General features: G+C 59.3%; 1 protein-coding gene across 1 annotated transcript in view; it reads right to left on the reverse strand.

Annotated features, from left to right (window-relative positions):
- Positions 1 to 5,942: 5,942 nt before the first annotated feature.
- LOC116744142 (guanine nucleotide-binding protein G(o) subunit alpha) overlaps positions 5,943 to 27,210 on the reverse strand; it is a 152,537-nt gene continuing 131,269 nt past the window's right edge. The window contains exons 4-8 of the mRNA XM_032613504.1: positions 19,814 to 19,974; positions 14,921 to 15,049; positions 12,890 to 13,019; positions 8,832 to 8,985; positions 5,943 to 6,659 (exon numbers count right to left, since the gene is read on the reverse strand). Of these exons, the coding sequence (XP_032469395.1) occupies positions 6,472 to 6,659; positions 8,832 to 8,985; positions 12,890 to 13,019; positions 14,921 to 15,049; positions 19,814 to 19,974 (762 nt within the window). The 3' untranslated portion in view covers positions 5,943 to 6,471. The remainder of the gene's footprint in view (positions 6,660 to 8,831; positions 8,986 to 12,889; positions 13,020 to 14,920; positions 15,050 to 19,813; positions 19,975 to 27,210) is intronic.

Genomic DNA, 27,210 nt, shown 5'->3' on the forward strand with positions numbered 1-27,210 from the left:
CCCTCGTGATATAACTCTCTGGGGGAAGGGAGAGCTGTTCATTTCCCCCAAGAACCCTGTCCTAACCCTGGAAACTTGTCTGCCCCAAACCTAGCTCCATGGGTCTGCAGGTCAAGTTCAGGAGTAATTCCAGGCTGCACGCTCCCTCTGAAGTAAGAAGACTGAAGCAAATCGTAGGAGAGAGCAGAGCAGTGGTGTGGGCATCACTGGGCGTTCATCACTGAGATGGACGGGCAAGCAGTGGCGCTGAGTAAACTGCTTTCCGACATCTCCCTCCAGCTGAGTGGGAGCAGGAAGAAGATGAAATGACCACCACCCATCACCAAGCCCTACTCTGCCAGCTCTTCCCCTGCCTTGTGTCATTTAACCTCATCGATCCTTAGGGGACAATGAGAGGTGACAAGGCTGGGATGAGGAAGAGCAGAGACCTGCACCCGGCTCTGGGCCAGACCAGAGCTTCTGCAATGCAACGTGGGTTGGTTTCTCCAGCCAGAGTGAGGAGCCTGTGGGCTTTAGAATAAATGATCAGAGAGTCATGGCCAGCTCCGCGTGCCTTCCGTCATCTCTTCCATGACTGTGTAGTCATACTGGTGACCTGGAAAGGGTACTGGTGCCAAACCCTTGTCCTTATGGTCAAGACCAGTTGGTGGAGGGGGCAGTCTCAGTTCTCAGCTGCCTCTTGGGAGCCCCTAGACAACCTCACGGATTTACGACGCCCTCTGGGATCTATAGTAAATAAATGGCATCGTCCTCTCACTCTGCCGCACATATTCAGCAAACTCCTATGATCTTATTACCCTCCTAGCCTCAACCAGTCAATTTCATTCTCAGTCCCCGCAATTTCTACTGGTCAGTCACTGCATAGTCACGCTCAGGGAGGCATGAGACACTTCCGCCCAGTGCCGTCTCAATGGAGGCTGTTCAGAAAAGGGCAGGCGGAGGTTTCCTGGGAGGCCAGGTGGATCCACGCGCAGGGGGGTGGGGGCTGGGAACGCCCAGGGTCCCCGAGCCACCAGGGAGCAGAGGAGAGCCAAGGATTCGATAGGAAAAGCCTCACCACCACACACCACCACCTTGTCCTATCGCTGCTCAACCAACAGCTGGAAGGCCTCAACCAGAGGCAAGATCCCAACTCACTGCCCAACTATCTCGACTTGATCTAGACGTCGGGGGACGCGGTGGGGACATATGCCCAGGGCACCCCCAGGACCAGAAAGGGCCACTAGGGAGACCCAAGCGGACAGTGCGGACTGTGCCCGTTTGGCATGTGGGCTGAGCTGAAGGTCTGGAGGCCGCCAAGCTTAGGTCCGAAGGAAAAATCCAGGCCAGCTGCCTGGGCTCCAGAGTTCCACTCGGCTAAGGCTCGGCCCCTCCACGCCCCAGGGCTGCAGAGCGGGCACTCTTCCCACCAATACCAGCTGGATCTGTGTGCAAGGCCCTCCGTGGGGCAGCTACGGGGCTGTAGGAACGACCGGCACAGTCTCCTGCTCTCCGAGAGCTCACAGTCTAGTTGGGGAGAGAAAATGCACACACGTGAAAAAGTCCCGGTTCCGAGCAAGCAAGCGAGCGGCACAGAGCAGGGGCGGGGCCGGGGAGGCAACGACGCTCCCCAGTCAGACCTGGTCCCATGGCGAGGGCATTGGAGTGAGCCTGGAAGGAGGGGCTGAGCCTGGAGATGCAGAGAGGGCAGTGGGGAGGGGAGCTGCTGCAGGGAAGGGAGGCGCCGGCACCGAGAACCCCTCCACACCCCACAGGCCTCACCGCCATCCCTCCAAACACACTGGAACCCATCGCCAAGGAGCCAAGAGCCCAGCTTGTCCATCCAAGCTTCCCCGGAGAACACGGATGCAAGAACACATTCACAAGAGTTGTCAGCATGTGAGAAAAGAGAAGGGAGCCAGGAGCCACAGCCAGGCGACAGCACCCACCCCTGCTGTCGTCACCACCCTGTCTCTCCCAGTCTCCAGCAGAGCGTGGCCAGCGGCCTGGCCAGGGGCGTGGCCGGCACCAAGCACAAGGGATGGGACAGACCAGCCTCTGCCCTCACGACAATCCCGGTCACCTGGAATCCTGCCCCAGCAGGCTGTGCCCCTCTGCCAGGTGGCCCACAGTCCGGCCCCAGGACACGTGTCGTGCGGGGGGCGCCGGTGGAAGCAACTTGGGCACTGACGCAACACACCACACTCGCGCTAGGAAAAGCTGGCACTTTTTATTAATGGTGGGTGACTAATAAATACATTACGGCAGCCAATAAATTATTACAATGACTAGAGATTTATTAAACCGACGAGTCACTCTTCTTACAAAATTACAGTTAATATGGGCTGGGTGGCGCTGGGGTCGGGAAGTGGGACCACGGCACCTAAGAGGGGTTTGCTAAGAAAGGAGAGGGGCGCCCAAGCCCACCTCTGCCGGGGACGGGGAGGGGAGGAGGCACAGGGCACAGAGGACGCAGGGACTAAGACAGAGGGGACCAGGAGGTGAAGGGCCTGGCTGCTCAGGGAGGCCACGGGGATGGGGCGGGGTGGGGGGCAGGGGAGGAAAGGATGGGCCACAGGAGGGGTGGTGCCTCCGAGCGGCTGGCTTTGCCGGGGACGGGCGGTGGGTTCATGCTGGTGCCCTGGGCACCCTGGGCCTGGATGGGCCTCCCTTCTGTCTCTGCCCTGGGCAGGCCCTCCCTTGACGGGGGCCTTCATCTGGTTGGGGGTGCAGCGTGTCTGAAGCCCCCAAGGGAAGGCCCCACTTGGCTCCTGGGAAAGAGGGCTGAGGACTCCTCGCTGGGGGCGGGCAGTGGGGGGCAGCAGCTCACACCCGGGCCCTGATCCTGGTCTGGCTGCTGTGTCCTGTCTCACTGCTCTGGGCTGCTGGACCCTCCGCTCTGTAGGCTTGTGGGTTGACAAGGGGCGCTGTCTGGAGGGTGCTGGCCTTTGGCACCCAAGACTGAATCTCTGATGGCCACAGAGCCAGAGCCTCAAGCCTCAGTTCCTGAGAACTGCCAGGTTGTGCCTGAAGGCTTCCGGAAGGCTCGGGGAAGGACAGAGGCCGCCCGAAGAGGCCTTGTGCACCAGACTTCTCAAAAAGGGGGCCGGGCAGGACACTACCTGGTCTGGAGGGAAGAGGTTGAGGCCCGGATTGCAGTGGATTTACTCACCAAGAGGGCTGAAGAGTGTACTAGGTCAGGCCAAGGGAAGAGGGGAAGGAGCCAGGAATGATGCAGGCCAGAGAGGAGAACCTACAGAATCAACCAGTGGGGCAGAGACTGTCACAGGGTCAGGTGGAAGCAGTGGGATATTCTCTCCCCTTGCGGGACTCTCGCTGGCAGAGGTGAGCTAGGCGAGCCGACTCCTGGGTGTTCCGTGTTGGGGGTTTAAGGACCCTGGTCATGGGGGCTCTGGGTAGGGAGGGCAGTCGTGGAGGACAGGGGTGCCTCCAGCTCCCATCAGTGGGGCGGAGCTGGACTCGGGGGAGAGGCTGGGAGGAGAGCTGCCTCCTGGCACCATATCCGGCGCTGGCCTTCTGCCCGGGCTGCACCCACCGCCCCATGGTAGGAGCATGTGCCCATGGGTCCTCAGGTTCTGCTGGGACCAGGGAGGAGAAAAAGGGCCAGGGCACCAGGCATCTAGGGCTCCAGGCAAGGGGGCCATAGAACCAGAATGTCAGAACTGTTGGTGTGCTGTCTGCTCAGGGCTGGAGCAGACCCTGCACCTTCCTCAGGCCAGAGTCCACAGGCTCCACAGAGCCCTTCCCTGGGCCTCAGGCACTGCCCCCTCCAGGCAGGCCGGAGAGCCTTGGGGGCCTCTCTCAGTTCTTGGTGGGAAGGCTAAGACCTGGCTCTTGTGAGGGCAACTGGTGCAGGGCACAGAACCTGCCCACAGGCATCTAGACGGCAGGCATAAGTTTCACGGGTCTGGTAAAGGCGCCCCTCCTAGAGATCAGTTTCCCTTCGCTCTGATAAACTAGAGGCATGCGGAGAGTCGAAGCATGGCCTCTTTGGGGCACACACGGGGCCACTCTGGATAAGAGAATCACCCACGTCCGGTCACTCATAACATCTCCCCCACACCCACACCCACGACGGAGCCAAAACTCATCTGTCCCCTCAGTCGTTCCTCCCCATGGTGGAGCCACCTGTGACGACGTGGATGGGAGACGCAGAGGACAGGGAAGGAATTTCACCCTGGATACCTGCTCCTTGGGGGCTTCGACTAGACAGCCAAGGACCCCCTGGGCAGGCCAGGGTCAGAGGGCAAGAGTAGCATAAGCAGCTGAGCAGGGCAGAGCATCTGAGAGAGAAAAGGCAGCCCAGGGCACGGAGGGGCAGGAAGGCTCCAAGCACCCCACTCCCCAGCCTCCTAACATGGCAGACGGGGTGGGCTATGGCCCGGGGCCCTCAGCCTGGCTGCTGCCCTGGGCCTGGAGAGCAGGTGACTCCCACCTCCAAGACAATGGCCTTAGAGGTGGGGCTTGGCCAGTATACCCTTCTTAGCAGTTGCTTTTGAGTCTGGGGTCACAGGGCAGCGTTAGGGGCACAGCTGCCCACACCCAAGGTGGTGCTGCCAGGAAGTAACTGCTACGCCTTCAGTGTCAGACAACATGGCCCGACTGGCCCTGGCTGCCCGAACGGGGCACTGCGGCTGTCGGCTCCAGGGGCCTGTCCTCTGCCACGACCCAGCACCCTGTACGAGGCGCAGCACACAACGAGGCAAGAAAAACCGAAATGGAGCTGGGCTGCCTGCTGATCTCCCATGAGGCCAGGGGCCGCAGCAGGACAGACAGGCAGGGATGGGGCTCACCCCAGCGGTGCCCACCCCTGCAGGCGTCTGGCACTAGGGAAGGTGCGCTGGGTCTCCCGTGCACTACCCAGAGCTCCGGGTCTGTTGGAAGCGAGAAGCCCAGAGCTCCTGGCCGCGGGGCAGTCAGCGGCTGCGCTGGGAGGGCAGGGGTCCTGCCTGGCCCGGGACTGAGCAGAGCCCAGAGCGGGTGCTGGAGGAGCAGAGAGCTTGAGGAGGGAGCCAGAGGCCCCTCAGGGGCGGCCCCTCTCCTCCTGTGGGCACATCTGGCTCCCCAGGCAAAGCCGCCATCCAAGCACACAGGGTCTGCCTGGGGTGTTGACTGGTGGCATCCGCCAACGGGAGGCGCCCAGGAGAGAGAGAAAGAGGTGTGTTCATTGTCCAAGGTCAGTCAGGGCCTGGGTCACCAGGAGGAGTAACCCCACCCTTTTCTCCTCAGGGATCTCTACAGCAAAGCCTCTCCAAGGGGTCTCAGGTCTCTCTGTCCGGGGAGAGGGGGTGTTTGTGTGTGTGTGTGTGTGTGTGTGTGTGTGTGTGTGTGTGTGTGTCCCCTCACAGCACACACAGTATGATGGGCCCGTACGTCTGCCCTCCTCTGCCCCCGGGGGCTGGTGGGACCCCGAGGGCTGTGGACAAACTGATTTCTTCACCAAGACAGAAGGAAGCTGGGACACCGGCTACAGGGGCCGTGCCCACACCTACCCTGGGCCTGCTCAACTACAGAACCTCCAGTCCCCAGGCCCCCTGCTGCCCCAGCTGGTTTGTGTTGGATTCACCATGAATTTGCAAAGAAAAAGCACATCTGCTCACACTCCAGAGCGGCCGCCCAAGCCCTGGGTGACTGACGGGAGAAGTAGATAAGCCACCCTGGGGCCTACAAAGACCAGGTGGGAGGCCCCCATCCCAGTCAACGCAAGAGCCACTTCCTCCGGCCTCCGCTCCCCCACCATCTCTTCCCCACCTCCGTCCAGGCACCGCAGGACTCAACCCCGCCGACCATCTACCACGTGCCTTTGCAAGAAGTCGGCCTCAGAAGCATTTCCAGACCTGTGAGGAGTCGGGGTGGGGGTTCCCCAGGAGGACACTGGGGAGCCCCAGAGGTGTGAAGGGAGGGAGGCCCAGAGAAGGAAGGACTGGCGTCCGGGGCTGAGGTCCAGGGGGAGGAGGAGGGAGGCACTGCCGAGGCCTGAGCCCCCGGACCCACACGCGGTTGGTGGCCTGGTCCCACCCTGGCCTTTGGTGACGGAGCTGCCCTCGACCAGAGGGACCCCAAGAAAAGCTGAGCAGCAGCTCCCACTGCCCCCGCTCCGGCCAGCACGCCGCCCCACCACCTGCACCGCTTCGAAGACAGGAGGGGACTCTGGGACCTCAAGCCTGAACCACTGCGTGCAGAGCACGCCCACTCTGGCCCGTACAGCGGCGCGGCCCCCATACGCCTCTCTCCCGGGGAGACACCCAGCGATGGCGCGGAGGCCAGCGGGCCGTCTGTCTCAGCAGGTGTGGGAACTCGGCGCCCCCGCCAGCCCCGTTACCACGTGTTCTGGTGTCTGGGGCAGGGGAGGCCGTGGAGGGCGCCTCCTCTTCCCCACTCAGTGCCATCTGCTGGTGCTCCCTTGTCCAGGGCAGGGGTGGGGCGGCAGGCTGGGCAGGGTGGTGGGCAGCTGGGTGGCGAGGCCAGGGCTCAGTAGAGGCCACAGCCCCGAAGGTTTTTGGCGATGATGACGTCCGTCACGGCGTCAAAGACAAACTGGATGTTGTTGGTGTCAGTGGCACAGGTGATGTGGGTGTAGATCTCCTTGTGGGCCGACTTGTTCTTGCTCTCGTACTGCGCCTGGATATGAGCCACGGCTTCCGTGAAGGTGTTGGGGCCTGCGGGAGAGACCAGGTCGGGAGCTGGTGAGGCGAGGCCCCCAGCTGGGTGACGGTCAGGCCACGGGCTGGGGAGCGGACACCAAGGGCCTCTCAGTGACAACCCTGCAGGAGAAACCTGACGACAGCTCAGCTCGATCAACAGTGGGTCATGAAACCAAGTCCGTGGTCCACATCCAGTTTAAAACCAATGACGGAAACAAGAGATCAAACCTCACCAGGCCTCACCTGTGCTAAGGGTGAACACTGTTTCATGGAACTCCTGTTTCTTTTCATAGATGCATGTACGGGCTCCTGATGTAAACATTCTCTCTTCCTGCGGGTCCTGCCCAAAGAAATCTGAACCAGTCCTCACACAGGTGCAGAAGTCTGCGCCAGCCCCTGCAGGCTGTCCTCTCCTGGCTGTGACTCCTCCGAGTGGGCAGGGACACCACCTCCCTTGACTGTTGCTGGGCAAGGTGGGTGGAAACTGTGCCACACCTGGGAGCCGCCCTGGCCTCCTTCCTCTCATCGCCCCACCCTCCTTCCTTCCCCCTTCCTCCTTCTCATGTTCACCCTCTAGGGATTAAGAACTGTCTGGCTTGCTGACTTGCTGCCTTCCTTGCTGCCATATCACTCTGTCCCTGGTGAGCCCAGGGAGAGGCGTTTCCAGGAGAGCAGATGCTGTTTAGGGAGGAACAGAACAGGACTCCTGGCATTGCCCTGAAGCTTCTACAGGCTCCAGGAACCCCGGCCCAGGCCCAGGTCCAGGCAGGGCTGTCACAACCCACTGAGGGAGGGAGGGGGGCTGGACTTCGGAGCCACAGCAGGACGGACCCCGCCCCTCGGCACATGGGCACAGGCCACCAGGCCTGGCCTTGAGGGTCTACCTAAATCTGGGCCGGAGGTGAGGGAGAGGGTCCCTGGGACCTCGTCAGCACCAAACGGCCTTGGTGACTGACTCACCTTGCTTCTTTCTGCTGCACCATGGGCCACAACCCAGGTCACCTAGGGCAGGATCCACAGACCCCCAATTCAGATACGACTAAAAGGAGGGTGACTGGCGGGTGTGAGGGGTGCTGAGCCCGGCCCACCTCTGGCTGCATGCTGCTGGGGCCTGACCCACGGGGCAGGCAGCCTGATCTCGAGGAAGGGGAGACAGAGTGAGCTGTGCCGCTTGTCCGGCTCCAAGCCATGGCCCCGACATCCACTCTCGGGGGGCCGGGGTTCAGCCCGGAGGCTTACCTAGCAGGCTCACCTTGTTGGGACCCTGTCTACCCTTGTGCTCTCCAGGCCGGGGGGCTGGTCAGGCTGGGGATGCCCGCTTTTGCTTCCATTCGCCTCTCTGACCAGGCTCTGGCCATCCTGAAGAGCCAGTGAGCCCGTGGGCTATTCCAGGCACCCTGCTGCACCATGAGGGCCCTGGCCAGGCTGCCCACCCACCCACAGTCAGGTAAACCCATGGCAACATTAACAGGGGTGGCCTCCGGCAGCCTCAGCACCCTCCGCAGGACGGCCCTGGTCTCTCTGCTGCTCGGGAAGCTCTCTCACGTTCAACAGGCCATTTGAGTGGGGGTGCTGTCACGATAGTTTTTAGCATCACAGTCATAAGAGCAACAGCGAATGTTTAGTGAGCACGTACTATGCAACGACTGCCATGCTAAGCCCTCCATGCTTCTTAGCTCACTTTGTCCTCTGGCAACTCTGGGAGGGAGGGTGGATAATCACAGTGATTGTTCCCATCTCACAGACACAGAAACGGAGGCTCCGAGAGGTTATGTAACCTGCAGTGAGTGGCAGAGTGGGGGCACGAACCTTGGGCTGTCTGACTCGAAGCCCCAATCTTCAACCCCATCATCATCTTGGTATTGCCATTTTACTGATAAGCTCTATTTACAGATGACCAAGCTGATGTCCAGAGGTTGCCGGGATCACACAGCTCGTAAGTGGCAGAGCTGGGATTCCAGCCCTGCTTCCCCTGACCAGGATGCCCCAGTTGGCTGCCCCACCCCCTCGCAACAGCATGTTGTGGGGAAGGGAGGGGACCCGCCTTCGGTTTTGTGTTGGATTCTCCAGGGTAGAATCTGGTGTGTCCGCAGAGCATGGTGAGGGGGAATGAGCTCCCTCAGGAGCTGGTGTGGCCCGAGCGGCCGCGTGGCCCCCGCGGTCCCCGTGGGGAGCGGCAGTCTCTACCTGTGTACTCAGGAAAGCAGATGGTGAGCGGGGACTTCTTGATCTTCTCTTCGAAGATGTCCTTCTTGTTAAGAAACAGGATGATGGACGTGTCCGTGAACCACTTGTTGTTGCAGATGCTGTCGAAGAGCTTCAGCGATTCGTGCATGCGGTTCTGCAACAGAGTGGAGAGGCGAGTGAGGGCTGGCGGTGCCCGGGGCCCTGACCCACCGCGGCCAGTGACAAAGCGGGGCAAGCGAAGGGAAGGTCCACCAACACGGCTGAAGGCACCACCAGGGACAGAGACAGGAGGATCCACAAGGACAAGGACATGGTCCCTGCTGCATTCCACACGCAGGTGGGGGGGCGGGGGTGGTGGTGGAGCGGGGCACAGGGTGGGGAACGCCACCCCCCCACTGAAGAGGGCTGACCCGGGCCAGGGCAGTGGGGTCACCAGAGGGACTCTAGCCCACGGAGAGGACATGCACCATGCACGCGGGGGCAGGGGCCGCGCCACCATCCACACGTCCACACGGGACCTCGGGCATGCAGATTTCTCTACTGGGGTCTCATTTGGTTTCGCCAGCAGGGGTGGGAGGGTGCACGCATTCAGGTGGGAAACATTAACCGAGGACCAAGAGATCCTCGAATTAATCCAGAGTTGGAAGCAGACACCAGGGGGACAGCGTCGGGGGAGTGATCTTGCTGTGGCCTTGGTGTGGTTGGAGACTGGGTGGGTTGGCTGGGCCATGAGGCGGCTCTGGATGAGCTGCTTTTGAGGCTGGTTTCCCGGTAGAGGGGCCAGGAGAACCCCAAGATGAAAGCCAGCAAAACAGATGAAAACAGAGAGGAAGATAAAAACCCAGCAGAAAACATGAGAGAAAGAAAGAAAAAAAAAGCAAAAAACAAAATTGGTTCAACCGGTCTCAGGCCAGGAAGTCAAAGCCGGTCCCTCCGGAGGCCCCTGTGCAGGCTCTGGAGGCCACGGCCACCCTGGGGCTGTGCACTGCGTGGCTGGAGATGGAAGGCGACGGTGGGGAAGACCAGCCTAAGCCGAGTGGCTGGTGAGGAGTGTGGAGCACGGGAGTGGGGGGCAGGCTTCACAGCAAAGTCACCCGGCGGTGCCCTGGGAACCTGCTGCTTTCAACTCTTAGCTGATGGTATCAACTGGAAGGAGGCGCTTCATACCTGCCCGACTTGGAGGGTCTCTCAGAATCTGCTCATGGTTTTGGCCTTGGTTTGGCAAGTTAAGGCCCTGCAGGTGGCGGTGACGGCACTGGCGCTGAGAAGTTGTGGCAGGTGAGGCCCGGGGCCGCTGGGGTCTGGGCCACAGTGGGCAGGGTGGCCGGCCGGTGTGCGGGCAGCCACTAGCCCCAGGGGTCCTGGCTGAGCTCCAGGAGCCTCCAGACACCTTTCTCTCAGGCAGTCCCAACTTCTACCCCAGGCTTGGGAGGGAGGGGCAGGGCCGACCAGAGAGGAAGGTGGAGGACCAAGGACTGGTCAGCAGGGTGGAGCTCCTGCCTCGCAGGGGCAGAGCGTCCTCGTCCCATAGCTTGTCCTTGAGCCGTGTGCCTGGACAGAGCCATCCCACAGCTGCCGTCTGCTGAGTGGAGAGTCCTGAGGGCAGGCACTCTTGCAGCTCTGAGCCTGCTGGTCCTCACAGCTGCCCAGAGGCTGCTCTGCCACGGGCTCCATTTTACAGAGGAGCAGGTGGAGCAGCTGCCACACTCACCGGCGGGAGGGGGCGGGGCTAGACCGCGGGCCACATCCGCCCAGACCCCCCGCTGCCCAACGCTGCCACCTGGCCATGGACACACAGGCGTTTTGCTCAGCTCTACGGCGCTGTTCTTGCTGTCACCGTGGCAATGAGCCGCCTTTGTGGGCTCTTGTTAAGTGGTAAAGCCAACTCCCGTGCCCTGGAGGGGCTGCTGATCTTTCCTGGGTGGACAGAGCCCCAGGAAGAGCCTGCTCCTGGCTGTGGCCCCACGTGCTGTTGCTGCCCCAAGGTCCTCTGCTCCAGCCCTTGTGAAGAAGGGCGGGGAAATGGGGGAGAAGGAGGGAGGTGGGAGAGAGACAGTAAAGGCAGGAAGGCGAGAAGGAAGGTGCCCCAGGACGGGCCCTGCTCCGGAGCGAGGGCTGCCTGGGCGAGCAGACCAGAGAGGCCATCCGAGGGTGAGGCTTGGCACCCGCCCGTGTTTACTGGAGACCCGAGGGCCATGGAGCTTGGGACCCCGTGGCTGCCAGACCCGCCCAGACGTCCCTCTGCTCTGCCTTGTGCTCCAGAGGTGAGTGCGAGCCCCTGCCCCAGGGCTGATGGGCCTGGGACTTGGGATTGAGCTGAGCGGGTCCCCAGGGAGAGGCCTGGGGCCCTCGACACCCCAGTGCTTCAGTTTGTTTGAAACCCACGGCAGGATCAGCTTTTTGCTCACTGCACCAGCCCTGCTTCCCACTCCCAGGCACTGCAGGAAGAAAAGATGAGCCACCTGGATCTCAGACCACGTGAGTGGCCAAGTGGACCATGAACAGTGGGTCCAAAAGCAGAGTCAACAACGGACCAGTGAGAGACGTGCCGGGGCAGTCCCTGCACGCGGGTGCCTTGTGGGGGCAGCAGGAGCCGACCTTTGGGGCTTTGGGGTGGTCAGTGGGTCCGGATCTGGTGATCTTAGATGCCACAGCCAGCTGAGGCCACTGAGAATGATTACGGCGTTACCAGAAAGAGCTGCACAGCTGGGGCCCCAGAGACTCGCCCTGGAACAAGGCAGGGCTTGGGGGGCTTTGCTGATGCCTAACTCAGGAGTGTACCTGGGACTGAAGGAGAAAGGGCAAGGGGGACAAGCCAGCACGTGGCGCGAGTCCGGATCACCCACCCGGCCAGCGGCCCTGGCCCCAATCTTCCCACGGCCTCATTGTTGCGTAAGTCCCGCAGGACGGCGGCTCCTCCTCCCCACAGCACTGCACCCCAAAGCTCAGCAGATGTTCGCAGCAGTCCCGAGGGACCAGCAGGCAGGGACTGATGAGGAGACAGGCCCAGAGAGAAGACAGGCCTTGCTCAAGGCCCACCGTGACGAGCCCAGCCCCAAACCCTCAGTGCCAGGGCTCTGTGCCTGCTTCACACAGCAGGAGCTAATGATCGCCAAAGGTGTGACCCCACAGCCCAGGAGCCCTACTGCGGCAGGTGCTTGTCTCCGGAGAACCCGTGGTGTGCCAGGCCAGTGCTCCGCTTTCCCTGCAGGCTCTGCAGCAGGCCCACCTCTCCACGGGCAGCTCAGTGGGCCCCCAGCTCAGCACAATCCCCGGTGATAATACAACCACCAGCTCGGCGCTGCTGTGCCAGAAACGGTTCCAAGTACTTCTCGCGGATTCTCACTCCCTTGCCAACGCCCCACCAGGCAGGTACTATGGTTACACCCCTTTGACAGCAGACAGTAACCGAGGCAGAGAGGGTGCTGCCTGGATTCAGCAGCAAACCAGGCCCAGGCCCAGCCCAGGCCCAGAGAAAGGCCACGCCCTCTCCAGGTGAGGGCCCCCCTCTGAAGCCAGCCTGGCAGTTCTCTGAGGCCCCAGACTGAAGACGCATTGACGGGAGGCGGGAACCTGGGCTGGCGTCCTCCAGGGGAGCGGCCCGCGCCACCGCTGTCACTCGCCTACATGCCATGTCCCGTTGCCCTTCCGGCTACTGGCCCCGTCCACTGCTCAGGGAGGGCCGTGAGGGCTAAGAACTGCTATTTCTGTCTTACGTACATTCTTGCTCGACTGCACCCTGATTTCGTTTAGGATTTGCTTAATTTGGTTCTGGCCTGACGGCCTCTGTGACCCTGCTGAATTTATTAAAGAGGCACGTACTGCCCGAAACCCAGAGTCCGCAGAGACGTTTGTCACCAGTGTGCATGCAGCCGCTGAGCGGGGCGGCCTGTGGCTGCCTTTGCTGCATCGGCATCACGAGGCGTTTGCCCCGCAACGAAGTCAGAAGAGGGAGCCCGGGCGCGGCCTGGCCGACTACGGAACCCCCGGCCACCGCAGCCAGCCCCACCTGAGAGCCGCCTCGGTCCACTGAGGCCAGGCGGCCCAGGGCCACTCACCGTGGTCTCGTCTTCGTGGAGCACCTGGTCATAGCCGCTGAGCGCGACGCAGAAGATGATGGCCGTGACGTCCTCGAAGCAGTGAATCCACTTCTTGCGTTCAGATCGTTGGCCCCCGACGTCGAACAGCCTGCAGGGGAGACAGGGAAGCTGGACGTGGTGGGCGGTGGGGCCCCGGCCAGTGTGCGGACACTGGTCAAGCAGGCGGCGGGGGGGGAGGGGGCTGTACACGCAATGAGCCTCCCAAGGAGCCTCACTCCGGGTGCTCAGGGCTGACTGCCACGTCCCTGGGGCAGGGTGGCCGTCACTGCTTCTGCCCCATGACTGGGCTGTGCTCCCACAGAGACTCGAAGACCTGCCCTTGCATCTCAGGACTTTTACTAACGCCTCTGCAAGGTTCCCGAGAAACACCTCTGCGAGGTCCTCTCAGGGTAACACGCACATCCTGTCCCTGGCTTTCTGAGCGTGTCTGTTCACGTCTGTGGGCCGTGAAAACTCCAGAGCAGCCCAGGAGGGAAGAAGGGAGGCAGGGATCGTCACCTGCTACATGGAGGGACAGTGAGGCACCAAGGGGTTAAGTGCCCAGGGTCCCGGCAGGAGTTGGTGTGGTAGAGGTGGGGTGAGACCCAGGTCTGTCTGCAGACAAAGCCTCTGCTCTGTGCCCCCCCTCCCTCTCCCCCTCTCAGACACCATCCCCCAGGGGGCAGGAGGGCCGTGGGGGTTGACTGTGGCAGGTGCAGCTTGGTTCCTGGAAGGAAGAGGTCAACCTCACACCTAACGCCCTGAATGAAGGTCCACTGCCTCCTAGGCCTGGGAGGTCTGCCGGCACACAGCTGCCGGGGTGGGCTGGGCCCTGACCTCCCGACAGAGGACAGTAACCGCAGGCAGAGCCCAGAGTGGGCCTGGAACAAGGAAACAGGCCTTGTACTCGTCCCATCACCGCCTCCCTTGGATCCTGCTTCCCCATCTGAAATGCTGGGCACAGGCTGATGGTCTCTGCGGCCCCTCCACAGCGCTTATGCTCAGACTCTGCAGGCCGGGCAGCCCTGAGCCCAGCCCCACACCCTCTGCCCCCGAGGGCTGAGCAGGGAGAGACTGGAGAGAGTAGGGGGCAAGAGGCACCTTGTGGGGCCTCCGTGCCCATCACTGTGCTCCCCAGGTTCAGGGGAGGCCTAGGGGTCCGTGTGCCCAGTGAGGCTCGTGCGGCCCTGCGGAGATAGAGACAGAACTTCAACGCTCTCTGTCTCAGTGAGAGCGGGCAGGGGCTGGGCCGTGGGCTGGCCAGCGGTCCTGGAGTCCAGCCCTCCCAGGGTGGGCAGGGGGCCAAGAAGCGGCCTTACACAGGCCACTCCTCCTGTTCTACCTGACACCTGGAAACCACACATGGAGGCAGGTAGGGGCAGGACAGCGGCTCCCAGGCCTCAGTGCCTGGAGGCTGCCCCTGGTGGTGCCACAACCCTCCAGCAGGGCCTGTTCTGAGGCGCTCAGACCCCTGGACTTGAGCTGTGTTCTGTGCTTGGGGACAGCCTTACTCCTCCCAGGCCTCAGTTTCCCCAAGTGTACCCGGAGAGGGTGGGTCAGCTGATCTCCAAACCCTCTCCAGCTCTGAGATGACATGGGTCCTGGGGTTGCACACATGTCGCTTGGGTTCACCCACCTTATTCCCCACCCCTCTCACAAGGTGGCCTCCAAGGGGCCACCTAGGTGATCCCCCCTCCTCCTCCTCCTCCTCCTCAGAAATCACCCAGGGACAGGACTCCCCTCCCTTGTCCGCTTAAATCTTCCCTGTTCCTCAGAGCCCCACTCCAGGACCCCTCTTCCAGGAAGCCTCCCCGCTCACCCCAGCCCCCAAAGTTGGTGCAAGAGAGGTACACAGATAGGCCCCTTCTCGTATCTAACTGCCTGTCCCAACTCGAACGCTCCCCGAGGCAGGGTGACATCTGGGTGCTCCAGACGAGGCGAGGCCGAGAGGCAGGCTTTGCCCATCTCTTGGCACCCTCGCCAGGGCTCGGGAGCCTCCCTGGGCCTCACCTGAAGTGGAGGTTCTTGAATGTGAAGTGGGTTTCTACGATGCCAGTGGTTTTGACCCTGGTTCGGAGGATGTCCTGCTCGGTGGGCTGGTAGTCGGCAGCCCCGATCCGATCCAGGCTGTCCAGGTAGCTGGGGATGGCAACACAGGGGACCATAGACCAGGTACTGGGCACCGCCTTCCCTGAGAGCCAGTCCTGACTGGGGCTGTGGAATGATGGCACCACCCCGTCCAGGGCCAGGTGTGTGTGGGGGGGCAGCTGAGAAAGAGAAGTTCACATCCCTGCCGCACGCGCTCAGAGCCTCTGGCTCAGACCGAGGGCTACGCACACGGCTCCAGGCACACTCAGACAGGGTTGAATCTTTAAATGAGACTAACACGTTTATAATAGTGTTTGTCGTTTCTTCATCTTAAAATAATAATAGGCAACAGTTAGGTTCTAGTCTTTATATGCATCATCACGTTTCATCCTTAATTTCCTGAGTTAGATGTACTATTTCACAGATTAGAAAACTCAGGTTTTCTAATGAAGGTGAGTGCCTCACCCAGCTGTGAGCCAGGCATTGGGATTCCACCTCTAACAGTTCCCTATGGTGCTTCCCAGAGGCCCTCTGAACCTCCGCCTGCCTCTTCCATGTTCCTTAGGGTTTATCCAGGGGGCCATCGTATCGTCCCATATGGTGCTCCTGGGAGGCTCAGAGGTCACACAGCCAGGCAGGGGTGGGGCCTTGCTGGGACCCAGGTCTTTGGCCTCAGAGCCCCTCCCACACCAACACTTGCTCTGTAGACAAACCAGGCCTCTGCACTTCGCCCGCCCAGGCCACGCACTGGGAAGGGCTTTAGGGGTCGGTATGGGCTACGTTTGAACCCCAAGCCAGGTTGGGATCCAGGAAACCAGAAAGGGGGGAGCTTGGTCAGGCTGGCAGGAAGATTCAAGGACCCAAAGGGCCAGCCGGGCTACCCATCCCTGTGCGGGGAGAGCCCCACACACAGCCCACAGGAAGCAGCCCTGAGGGCCTGAGTCATGGCATGACGTGGGGTCCCAGGCTGCGCGTGGAGGGGCTGTGCTTTATCGGCACCTGCCCTGGGACCCACTGGGGGGCTGGCTCCCCAGCTTGTGGATGTCCACAGGGCTGGGAAGGGTAGACGCCTTCACCGAGGAGGGTGTCCCTTGGTAAACCAATAACCCAGGCTGCCTCAAATCCTTGTGAAAGTTCTCCCTAAGGAAATAAAGCCGACGGTGTGTTCCCAGGCTCAGGGAAGGCAAGCTTGAAGCCACACTCTTAGAAAGAGGACACTGCTGGGACTCGAGCGCGGGTCTGCCCGACTCCAAAGCCCGTGCTCTTAAACTGGCCTGCAGGCCTCCTCTCCCCTGTGGAAGGAGAGAGGCAGAGGCAGCAGAGCAGACCTGAAAGCTCTGGCTGCTGCAGAGCCTCCTCTCCAGGCCTGTGGGCATCTGCGCAGTCTCTGATCTCAGCCTGGAGGGCCCCTTCCCGCCCTTCCCAATCCTCCCAAACCCTCTGTGCATGCCCCTCCCCACGTTCCCACTGCCTCTGCTTAGAAGCTGTGTTGGTTTCAAATCGAGCCTCCTCCTGTCGTCTCCAGCTGGAGACCAGGGCTGGGAGCCTCTGGTCTTGGTCCCCATCCCAGCTGGGGAACCCTCCTTTAGACAAACAACCTGGCCCTCTGTCTCTCGGTGCTGGCTGAGCCTCACGCAGGGAGGAGGCCGTGGCGGGGGTAGGGTGAGCACAGTGGACTGTGCACCTGCTGTGTGTACTGTCTGCCGACTGTCCTGGGTTCCCCGGAGCCTGTGTTCGTGTGTGTGTGTGTGTATGTGTGTGTGTGTGTGTGTGTGTGTGTGTGTGTGAATAACAGATGAGTAAGCTGTACAACATGTCCGGAGGTGATAAGTGCCAGGAGGAAAGAATCAGGCTACCAGTGAGTGGGGAGGCTGGCTGGGGGCGGCGATTTGATATCAGGTGGCTGGGGAAGGCTTGTCGAGCAGACTGAGGAGGTGAGGGGATGAGCCTCTCATGCCCCAGCAGCAGGACCAGGGGGCACAGAGGCCACGACCTCAGTGGAGGAGGAGCCCAGGCTGCAGGCGCTGGACGGGAGGTGGTGGGGAGGCTGAACACGGGGCGGGCGCAGGTAGTGGCGAGACGGGAGGGGTGATGGAGGTGAGGGGGACACAGCACGTAGGCCCCTGAGGTCACTGTAAGGACTTGGAATTTCACTCTGGAAGGCTCTGACCAGAAGAGCGTTGGAATGATGGCTCTGCGGCTTAAGGAGAGCAGATGGGGAGGGGGGGCAGGAAGACCCGAGAGGAGGGAAGGACAGGACGCTTTGCCAGCCAGCGCTGACCTTTAGTGGGGACCTCAGTCTGGGAAAAAATAATCCTACCAAACCACAGAACTACGTTTTACAGCCCCTGCTGGGATGTGCTCAGGTTTCTGGGTTTCCAGGACCTATCTCAGAGCCATCATTCAGAAGGGAAACGGGAGGGCCAGCCGTGTTCACCCGCCCCCGGCTCATGACACAGAGAGACCTGGGTGCCCTGTCTCCCCGAGAGCCCTGGAGCCTCACCGGTAACAAGAGAGGATGGGCCAGCTCCCCAGGGCTGGAAGGGGACATGTGGTGACTGAGGCTCTGGGCCTTGGAGAGACACTCACACAGTCTAGGATGTGACTGGTGCCCCCCGGAGCTGTGCCAGGCGACAGCCCTACTGGGCCTCTCCTTTCTGTCACACAAATCTATGTTGAACTGTTTCACATTTTGGGCCTCAGCTCTTGTCAGAAGACGAGATTTAGCAGCTGAAACTACAACAGCAAAGCAACCCTGGACCAGAAAGTGTTTAAGGTCCTTCCGAACCTGACTGCCTGTGGGTCCCGCCCTTGCCCTCCTCGGAGTCCCGTCCCAGAGATGACAGAGAGAGGAGGGCGGGTCTCCTCAGCTTAGCTGGGGGGGAGTTGACAAGTACTGACTCAAGTCGTTCATTTCAAGTTATAAAGGTAACCACCAGAAGAATTAAAAATAATCCTGTAAAACTAGCAAAAAACTGGTGGTGGAAGTGGGGAACAGCAAAGGAAGGAAGGAAGGTCTGACTCCCTCAGCTTTCACAGCTGGAGGTCATTAAATACTATTTATAGTTGGAGGGTCAGGTTTTTCTGGACATCACTGGGACAAGTAAACGGAGATAGTTAACAGTGGAAGGGGAACAGGCCTGGAAAGAGGATTCACTATCAATTTTATACCTTTCTGTATTGTTTTAAAATTTTTTTGCCATGGGTTCAAATTATAATTAGTTAAGTGGTAACAATTTAAGTGGGGGTCATGATTTGATGCCCTGAGGAGCCCCTGAGGGTGGTGGGGGGATGGGAAGGGCCTGGACTTGGGCAGAGCAGTGGGCACAGAGGGGGAGACGAAGTGGGGGACTCTCTCCAGGCCTGAATGGCTGTGCGTTGAGGGGGCGACCTGGGTTGAGGTCTGTGACTTGAGTGTACAGAGAGAGGTGTGGACTTGAACCTTTGGGCTCGTACCCCTGGTCCACCAAGGTGTCCTGGGGGCTCATCAGTGGCTGGGGCCTGCGTCGCTACCACCTGGGACTCACGGGACCCAGGCACCTGCCCCATGGACAATCTAGGCGTGCAGAGATGGGAAGACAAGTCCCCGGTTTGTTAGCTCTCGTCACAGCCAATGGCAATGTCCCAGCATCCACTAGTGAGCGCTGTTTTCTTGGCGTTAGCCTCCGCTACATCGGCACCGTGGAGACCAGCGTTTCTTAATCTTGGCGATACTGACATTTTGGGTCAGGTAATTCTTTGCTATGGAGGACTGTACAGTGTGTCTGTAGGAAGTCAGCAGCATCCCTGGCCTCCACCCCACTAGACATCTGTAGCACCACCCTAGTCAGGACCACCGAAAATGCCTCCAAACATTGCCAATGTCTCCTGGGGGCAAAGTGGCCCCAGGTGAGAAGCGCTGGTGAGGAAGCTGAGCAGATCAGTGTCGGAGCACAGGTGTCCTAACATAGTGGGGTTTAAGCCCAGAGGCTCCCACTGAAAACCTGGACATGAGACTGTAAAAGTGGGTGCGTTTCCTGAAAGCTGGAGTGCAGTGACAATGTCTTCAAAACAGAAGGCGTGTCCCTGACCACCACAGATCATTCCCAGAGGCCTGGAGCCCCCGATCTAGGGGCCAAGGGCATGTAAACTTCCAGACGCCTGGAGTGACAAGGCTGCAGCAGGCAGTCCTGTGATCCCCTGTTATTCCCTCTGCCTTCCCCTCTCCTACCCTTCCAGCCCTCTCTGGCTTTCAGCTGCTTCACCCCCTCTCCTCGCCTGCCCCACCGGGTCCCTCTCTCTCCTCTGTCCTTTTCTTCCCCTTATTAGTTATAACACAGTATTAAAGTGTACGTTTGATTATTTATTTTACTTATCTGATGGGTTACATATTCCTTATTTTTAATTTTAAAGATAGAGGAATGGAAAAGGTATTATTTTCTCAAAAAGAAGACAAAAGGGCACCATGTAAGTTATTTTCTGTCTATGTTGCCCTTGATTTGTACTTATAGGGTCAAGGGTTCTCCGGGGGCAAAAACACTGCTACACTGACAATCTTCCTTCTGGAGGGCCAGGCCCCCTCCAGAGCAAGCAGGTGATGGCCCCTGGGCCTCTGGGAGCCCTGTTGTCGGCTTGTGCCCCCCACCTCCCTGGCCTCCTTCTCATCCCGGGGGCAGGAGGAGAAGCCCCTTCTCCTTCCTTCCTGACGCCCGAGGCAGAACACCTCACAGCGGTTCCCACCTCAGCAAGGGCACCTCCTTGCCTCACTGACCCCAGCCCCTTCCACGCCCGCACTGCTGCCCCACTCTCGGCCTCCCGCCTGCCTGGGACACTCACTATTTGGCGGAGTCGTTGAGCTGATACTCCCGGGACCTGTTGAAGCACTCCTGGATCCCTGAGTCGCCCCAGAGTCGCATCATGGCAGAGAGCAGCTCTGGAGAGAAGGGCTCCGTGTCTTCCATTCGACTCACCACATCACACACCATCTTGGCATCGGCCTGTGAGGAGACATGGACGGCGGCTTTGAGGCCTCGGTGGGGACAGAAGCCCCGGCCGGGCACCTGCTAGGGCACCGGGACAAGGGCTCAGCCCTAGGCCTGGTCAGGGAGAGGGGAAGCAACAGAGGGTCCTTTACTCAAGGGCACGGTAATCGTTACTAGACCACTGCTCCACTCTCGAGCCCTTTCAACCCTGCCGCCCTCCAAGTAAGCCAGAGACCCAGGCTCCCCAGCCTGCTGCACGCGGCTCAGGAAGCGAGCGGAGGTGCTGGAAACCTGCAGGTGTCCTTCGCGGTGGGAGAGACACGAAGGAGACAAGGTCAACGCCTGGAAGACTTGTAGCCAACAAAATATTCTGCACCAAGGTACGTGGGGCCAAAGCCTTCTGTGGAGACTTCCGGAATCCAGCTGTCCAGCTAAATAGCTACTTATGTCTCAGAGCCGGTCTACTGCAGGTGGTCAATGGGAAAATGCTGGCACTGTGTCCCCTTCTGCCTGCCTGCCCTGGGAAGGAAGCCACAACTGGCCTGGAGGCCAGCAGGCCATGCCCATGATGCTGGCCCAGACCTAGCTCCCTAGGGACTAGTTGTCCCGAAGACATCAGCCCTCGGATTCCCAAAGTCACCCTCAGCTGACAGAGAGGGCTGCCCACCAGGAGAGCGTGGGTCCCCGTCCATCTAGGAGATGAGTTTCTTCAGCACCGCAGCCTCCCCTGGGGGCAGCCACCTGCAAAGCTGGCCCTGGGACTGAGGCATTGGGTGCCTTAGGCAGGCGGTGACTCAGGGATGCAGGCGTGGGTGAGCAGAGTTGGTGCCTCCACCTGGGGCTAAAAACAGGTCTGTGAGTCAGGGCCTATGTGCTGATGCTGCTTCTGTGTGCCTGCGTGACCTCGAGAAATCTCAGCCTGCTTTCCCACCTGTGGGATGACTGTGATAAACCGGGCCAGTTTCCCAGACTTCCTCCTGTGGACCCCTCCTTCAAGGTTCCTGCCTGATCTGTGAGAAGGGAGTCGGGACCTGAGGGATGGGTAGGGCAAGACTTCCTGCTGGGGGAGAGACACCCTCCCACCTAGAGCCGCACTGTGCCTCAGCCAGGCCACTCAAGGGTGTGGTTTCGAAACCATGGGCCTCCACAAAGCCACTTCATGCTCCTCTGTGTGTGGTCTGGAATCTTGGGAATCCCACTCCAGTGGGATGCAGTGCATGGTTTGGGGAAGGCTGGCCTGGCGCTGTCCTCCCAGCTCCATCTCATCACCGAGGTGTGGCAGAGGCAGGGGTGGGGCAAGGTCCTGTGCTGGCGACACCTCTCTGTCTACCCTTCTGTTTCTCTCCCGTCTTCCCCAGCTTAGTGCACGCCACAACCATCGGCCCAACTGCTCAGACTCAAAGACTAGGAGTCATCCTTGATTTTGCCACCTCCCTCCCAATGTCCACTTCTCCCCATCTCCTCCTGCACAGCCCTGAGTCCGAGCCACCACCATCTTTCCCTGGCTGCCCCGAGCCCACTCCCAAGGGTTCTTTGCCTCCCTCTTGCTTCTCTTCAGTCTTTCTGCCACATAGCAGCCAGCAGGAGACCGTAGAGAAAGAACACACAATTTTTTTAACTGGGCACACTGATATCCAACTTAAAGACTTCTTTTCCTAATTTTGCTTGTGGCAAAGATGTGACCATGTGACCCGTCCTACCCATGGGGAGGTAAGCCAAAGTGTAGTGAGGTCTTTGGAGAAGTCTTTGTAAAGGGAAGATGCACCCTTTTGCTCTCACTTCCTCCTTCCTGAAGCCTGTGATGGCTGGAACTCTAGTAGCCAACTTGGATCATGAAGACAAGGTCTACACCCTGGGGACAGTGGATGGGTGATCTAAAAACAGTCAGGTCCTTGATGACTTTTTTTTTTACATTGAAATTAAACTTATACCTCATTTAAATCACTATTTTCTAGGTCTCGGATATTCACAGTCAAACCTGATCCTAATGGACACAATAACTGTCCCTGTTTAAACTTTCAATAGCTTCCCATTATCCCTAAATTCCAAACTCCTTACCTTGGCCTCCAAGCACACAGCCTTTCCTTCTGTTCCCCAGGTAGCCAGGGTCACCTCACCTCAGGGTGCTCCACCGTCCAGAACATCCTTCCCCCGGCTCTTCCCCATCTCAAGTGTCACTGCCTCAGGGAGGCCCTCCTCCACGCCCCAGGCAGAGTCTGCCCCCACGCACACTGACCACTCCACGTCACAGCTGGTGCTGCGTGTGCTGCTCCTCAGGGCAGGGATAATCTCCTGGCTTTTCACAGCACCCCCACCTCACAACGCTCTGTACATAGTTGTTGGTGCTCAGCAGCATTTGTGAGATGAATGGGTCCTTGGCATTTTACTGTCAGGCACGGCCTCGATTTCTCACTCCACCCTCTCTATCTCCCAACTCCTCTCATCTTGTCCATTTCAACAACACTGTGTCTCGTTCAACCATGACAGCAGCTCTGCCCGGTAGCCATCCTGTTTAACAGATGGGGAGGCTGAGGCTCAGAGGTGAGGTAACTTGCTCAAGGTCACACAGCTAGTAAGTGGGAGAGCCTGGACCCAAGGTTAACCTCTACTGTGCTCCAGCCAACAGCCCTGGACTTGCATCTCAGACACTGGTGTCCAGCCCAGCCCCCTGACTAAAGGTAGGGGAGATGGGTAAGGAGGAAGGTAGGAAGGGTCAGGCATGGCGGGAGGAAGGGGCCTTGCCGATGCACCCTGGAGGACAGTGGCAGCTGTCGGGCTGGGCCAGCCCTGTGGGGGTCAAGCTTAACAAGCAATTAATAGAGCCAGAGGGGGGCCTTGTCCCTTTGTCTTTCTGCCTTTGGGGCCCTGGGGGATGCGGCTCACACTGGGCCTGACCTTCCTGTCCAGGTCCCCTCCTGGGCCAGTGGCGGGGTGGGGGGAGGCATTTTCCAGCACCTTGCCCTCTGCTACAGCCCCCATGGCGCTGCCACCTCTTGCTGGTCAGAGCATGCCCAGCTGTCCCGGCAGCATGAGGTGTGACAAAGCAGACGCATGTACCGGCGCAGACCCACTATGTCTGACCCGTGCAGTGTTACTCAGTGGAGGATGCTGGGGCAGTGACCAGCTTCGAGGTGGCAGCGAACGGCCCATCCCCTCTGATCTGCTCCATCCTTTTCTGCTGGATGGCTGCCCCCTCTACCTATGTGGCTCCCATTCCCTCCTTTTGGGGCACCAGAACCTCTGCTTGCCTGAAGGAAAGCACTCTTTCCCCGACTCAGTCTGAGCAGTTTGGGTGGGACTTCCTCTGTCCCACGGCTCCAGCGTGGACACAGGGTCTGGCCCTGGCCGGTCCATCCTGCTGGCCTTAGTGAACAGTCTGGGGTGGACAAAGAATCCAAATTTGTCAAATGAGACTAACCCTACCAGCTCCAGGACACCTGTGTAAACTATTAGGAGAGAGAGACCCTCAAAGGAAGGGCCCACCTGAATGTGGAGCCATCACTGAGGCAGAGCTGAGAGAGGGAGGCACTCCAGGTCCCCATAACATGTCAAAACATCTGGGTCCAGCTGTGCCTGCGGCCACACATGCCTCTGGCTTTCAGGCTACCTCAATCAATCCTCTGACTTTTTCTTAACCTAGTTAAACACTTGGTTTATTTTTGCACGTGCACTCCAAAGAGTCCTGACAATTCACTGCCTGGTGTGCCGAGGCCAATACCAGGCTTACCTCCTCCAGGCAGACCCAACCCGTTACTGTGGCCGACACAGTTCCTCCCCTCTTCCTGTCATGCCTGGGCACACGTCCGCGCCCATGTGCTGCGCTATGTTTCCTGTGTGGGGGGCACTAAGATGCCCTGTGGGCACTGGCCACGTATTGGACACTAGAGGCCATCTGGTGGGCTTCTGGAGACAGTCCTGCAAGGAGCTGAGGGAGGCTGTTCACTGACACCGTGCCTGGCAGGGCCCTGCATGGTTGGGCTGAGTGGGTGCAGGACATTCGTCACTGTGTGCCGCTGTCACACAGCAGCATGCCTGGCCCCCAGCCACTCAAGTGCCTGTAGTGCCCCAATTACTGCCACTGCCACAGACACCTCACAAATGTCTAACATGCCCCTGCAGGGCACCGTTTCCACTGAGGGTCAGTTAGGGAGCCATCTGCCAGCCCGGGGCTAGGGAAGTGGGCCCCTCTCTCGCACTGCCGCAAGGGAGGGGCGCTCCCTGCATGTGACAGAGAACGTGACCGCTGCCCTCCCTCAGACGCACGGGCCTGGGTGGCTTGGGTCTGGCACTTACAAAGTACCCAGTATGCCACCCCCTCCCCGGCTGCCATTCTCTATGGGCTGGGGCTGCCCGTGCTGTAACGTCCAGTTCCCATGCCACCGCCCCCCCCGCAAGACTCACTCCTTTCCCGACAGCACCCTTTGGTCACCCCTGCCTTGGGGCTCCAGTCCTGCGGCTTTCTAGGGGCTCCGGCCACAGGCTCAAGGCACCACCCAGAACTGGGGTCCTGGCTTGAGCAGGGCCTTAACGTCTCTGGGCTCAGCATCCTACCCTGAAAAATGGGGTGACAGTATCATCATTCTCTTCATAGAGCTGTCGTGTGAGCAAACAGAGCACTAGCACAGGGAGGACCTGAGGGGTGGGCCGTGCTGCTGCCCCAGCTCCCCAGCTTCCCGGGGACCAGAAAGAGAAGAGGAGGCCAATCTGCCTACCCTCGGGATGCCTAGGGGTGGGGGCGTGGGAAGGGGTGAGACATTTAAGGACATGCTAGGACCCTGCATTTCTGAATGTGAACCACAGGCAAGATGCCATTTTTTTTTGAGTTTTATTTATTTTCTATACAGCAAGCTCTCATTAGTTATCTATTTAATACATCTTAGTGTATACATGTCAATCCCAATCTCCCAGTTCATCCCACCACCACCACCACCCAGCTTTCCCCCCTGGGTGTCCATACGTTTGCCTCTATTTCTGTGTCTGTGTCTCTATTTCTGCCTTGCAAACCGGTTCATCTGTACCATTTTTCTAGGTTCCACACATATGCGTTAATATACGATATTTGTTTTTCTCTCTCTGACTTACTTCACTCTGTAAGATGTGGATGGACCTACAGACTGTCATACAAGATGCCATTCTCATGAGTTTTGGATCAGGAGGCTCCGGAGAGGTTATGACTCTCAGGGACACCTGCAGGATTCTTCTCACCATATCCATGATTTAAAATCAGCATTAACATTTCTTTTCATCAGAGCCAATGTAACCTTTCTGGTTAAATGACATCTTAACGGTGACATGTAGATGTCCTGAAGCTGCTCTAGAAAGTGGTGAGATTCTTTTGGAAAGCCCCGCAACACTAGAGAACCCCATAGAAACCCTACCCATGAGCATCTGGAGAAAGGGGTGGGCAGGGAGAGGAAGCGGCACATGGAGATGAGGGCATCTCCGGCATTTGGTGGGGTGGGGAGCTCAGCACAGGGTGCCTCCCAGAAGTGGGCTGCCCTGGGCCAACGGTGGGGATCAGGGTGCCCAGGGTGGTGATGGGAGCAGCTGCCCCCGTGAACTGACAGTACACAGGGGTCCCTCACTGTGACATGCAGCCCAGGGCCCCCTGCCACGGGGACATGGACTACTGGGGACTGGCCGTGAGTGTGCTTGGGAAGCAGCACCTGCGATCCAGGCGCCTGTCAGTGGGGCTGCCTGCTGGTGTCCAGGGGTGAGGGGTTCTACTTCCAGAAAGCTATCTCTAGTCAGCCAGCTGGTCCTGAGAGCCGGAACCCATACTATGAGGAGGGGTGTGGGCTCCCATGGCCCACAGGCCCCTTCCCGCCTGCCCACTCTGGGCCACAGAGAGCCCCCCTGCACCAGCTTCTCTTGCCCAGTGTCTCCTGGTCACCCTTCTCAGAGACGCAGCAGGTGCCACCCTGTGCTGTGCCACACCAGGGGTGATGGTGGGATGAGTGGTGACACAGGGAAGCTGGCATTGGCCTGGCTGAGCCACTGGCAATGAACACCACACATCTCTGCGCATACGCTAGGCACTGCAGGGCCTTGCAAGTGCCTGGCGCATTCATCATCTGAAGCTGGGACTGCCAAGTCCATGGTAAACACTTGGGTCTGCAAAACTCTTCCCCTCTCCGCTGAGCAAAGGGGCTTGGAACTAAAGTTTGAGAGAGAGCCTCTTCTCTCTCAAGAGAGGAAATGCAAAGGATATGGTGGGGAAGCGAATAGGAATTTTCAGTCAGGTGACCCAGGTTCAAATCCTGGCTCTGCAGCTTTTTTTTTAGCTTTGTGACCTTGGACAGACCACTTAACCTCTCTGAGCCTCTGCTCTCTTATTAGTTCCCACCTCACAGGGTTGTTTGTGCAGATAAAAGAGGCTAAATCGACATGACACAGCTTTGCAACATAAGGAGCCCCACAAATGCTAGTTACTATAAGCAAAGGTGAGGTCTCTGAGACACAAACAACAAGCTGACATAAAATAAGCCCACTTTGTACAAGGTTTCTCAGGTAAGCATGATAACAATAATCATAGTAATTATAACCGCTTCTGTTTGAAGAGCTGCTTTGGATCTTTCAGAGTTTTCCTCCTTCTCTCATCTTTTAGACCAAGTAAAGTGTGACTGTGTGCATGTACACACACACACACACATACACAGACACACACACACACCAGTCCTCCAGCTGCAGGGAAGTCTCCATTCTGCCCAGCCCTGCCGCGTGCACTGCAGTAGCCCCAGCTCCCACCAGGGGGCAGGAGTGCACAGGCCAACAGGAGAAAGAGGGCAAGCTGGACAAGCCCAACCCAACAGACCAGGCAGGCCAGGTCCAGTGGGCACAGCTGCCTTGGGAAAGAGACAAACAGACTCCCGATGTTGGAGGCCCAGCCTGAGTACTGCAATGTCAGCAGATGGAGAATGGCAGCGTGCACATTCTGGGCACTTCGTACATGCTACTCAGGGCCCTGCATCTGAGGAAATGCGGCAGTTACATTCTCTCTTGCGCGTGCAGGGGAGTGACCCTCCCTTCCCATCTGCCGCTGGGGGAAGTGGGGGAGAGAGGGGCCCCCTCCCTCACCCCTGCTTCCCTGGCCTGGGCTGGCACATGGCTCCCTAACTGTGACTCTCAGTGGAAGTGGTGGTCCCCAGGGTATTTTAAACATCTATGAGGTTTTTTTTGTTAGTGGCAAAACTTGAGGCACTACAGGCACTTAGCAGTTCAGGGCTGGGCATGCTTGGGGCTCTTTCTTCA

This window comes from Phocoena sinus, chromosome 19, assembly GCF_008692025.1.
Source record: "Phocoena sinus isolate mPhoSin1 chromosome 19, mPhoSin1.pri, whole genome shotgun sequence".
In the NCBI taxonomy this organism is placed as follows: domain Eukaryota; kingdom Metazoa; phylum Chordata; class Mammalia; order Artiodactyla; family Phocoenidae; genus Phocoena; species Phocoena sinus.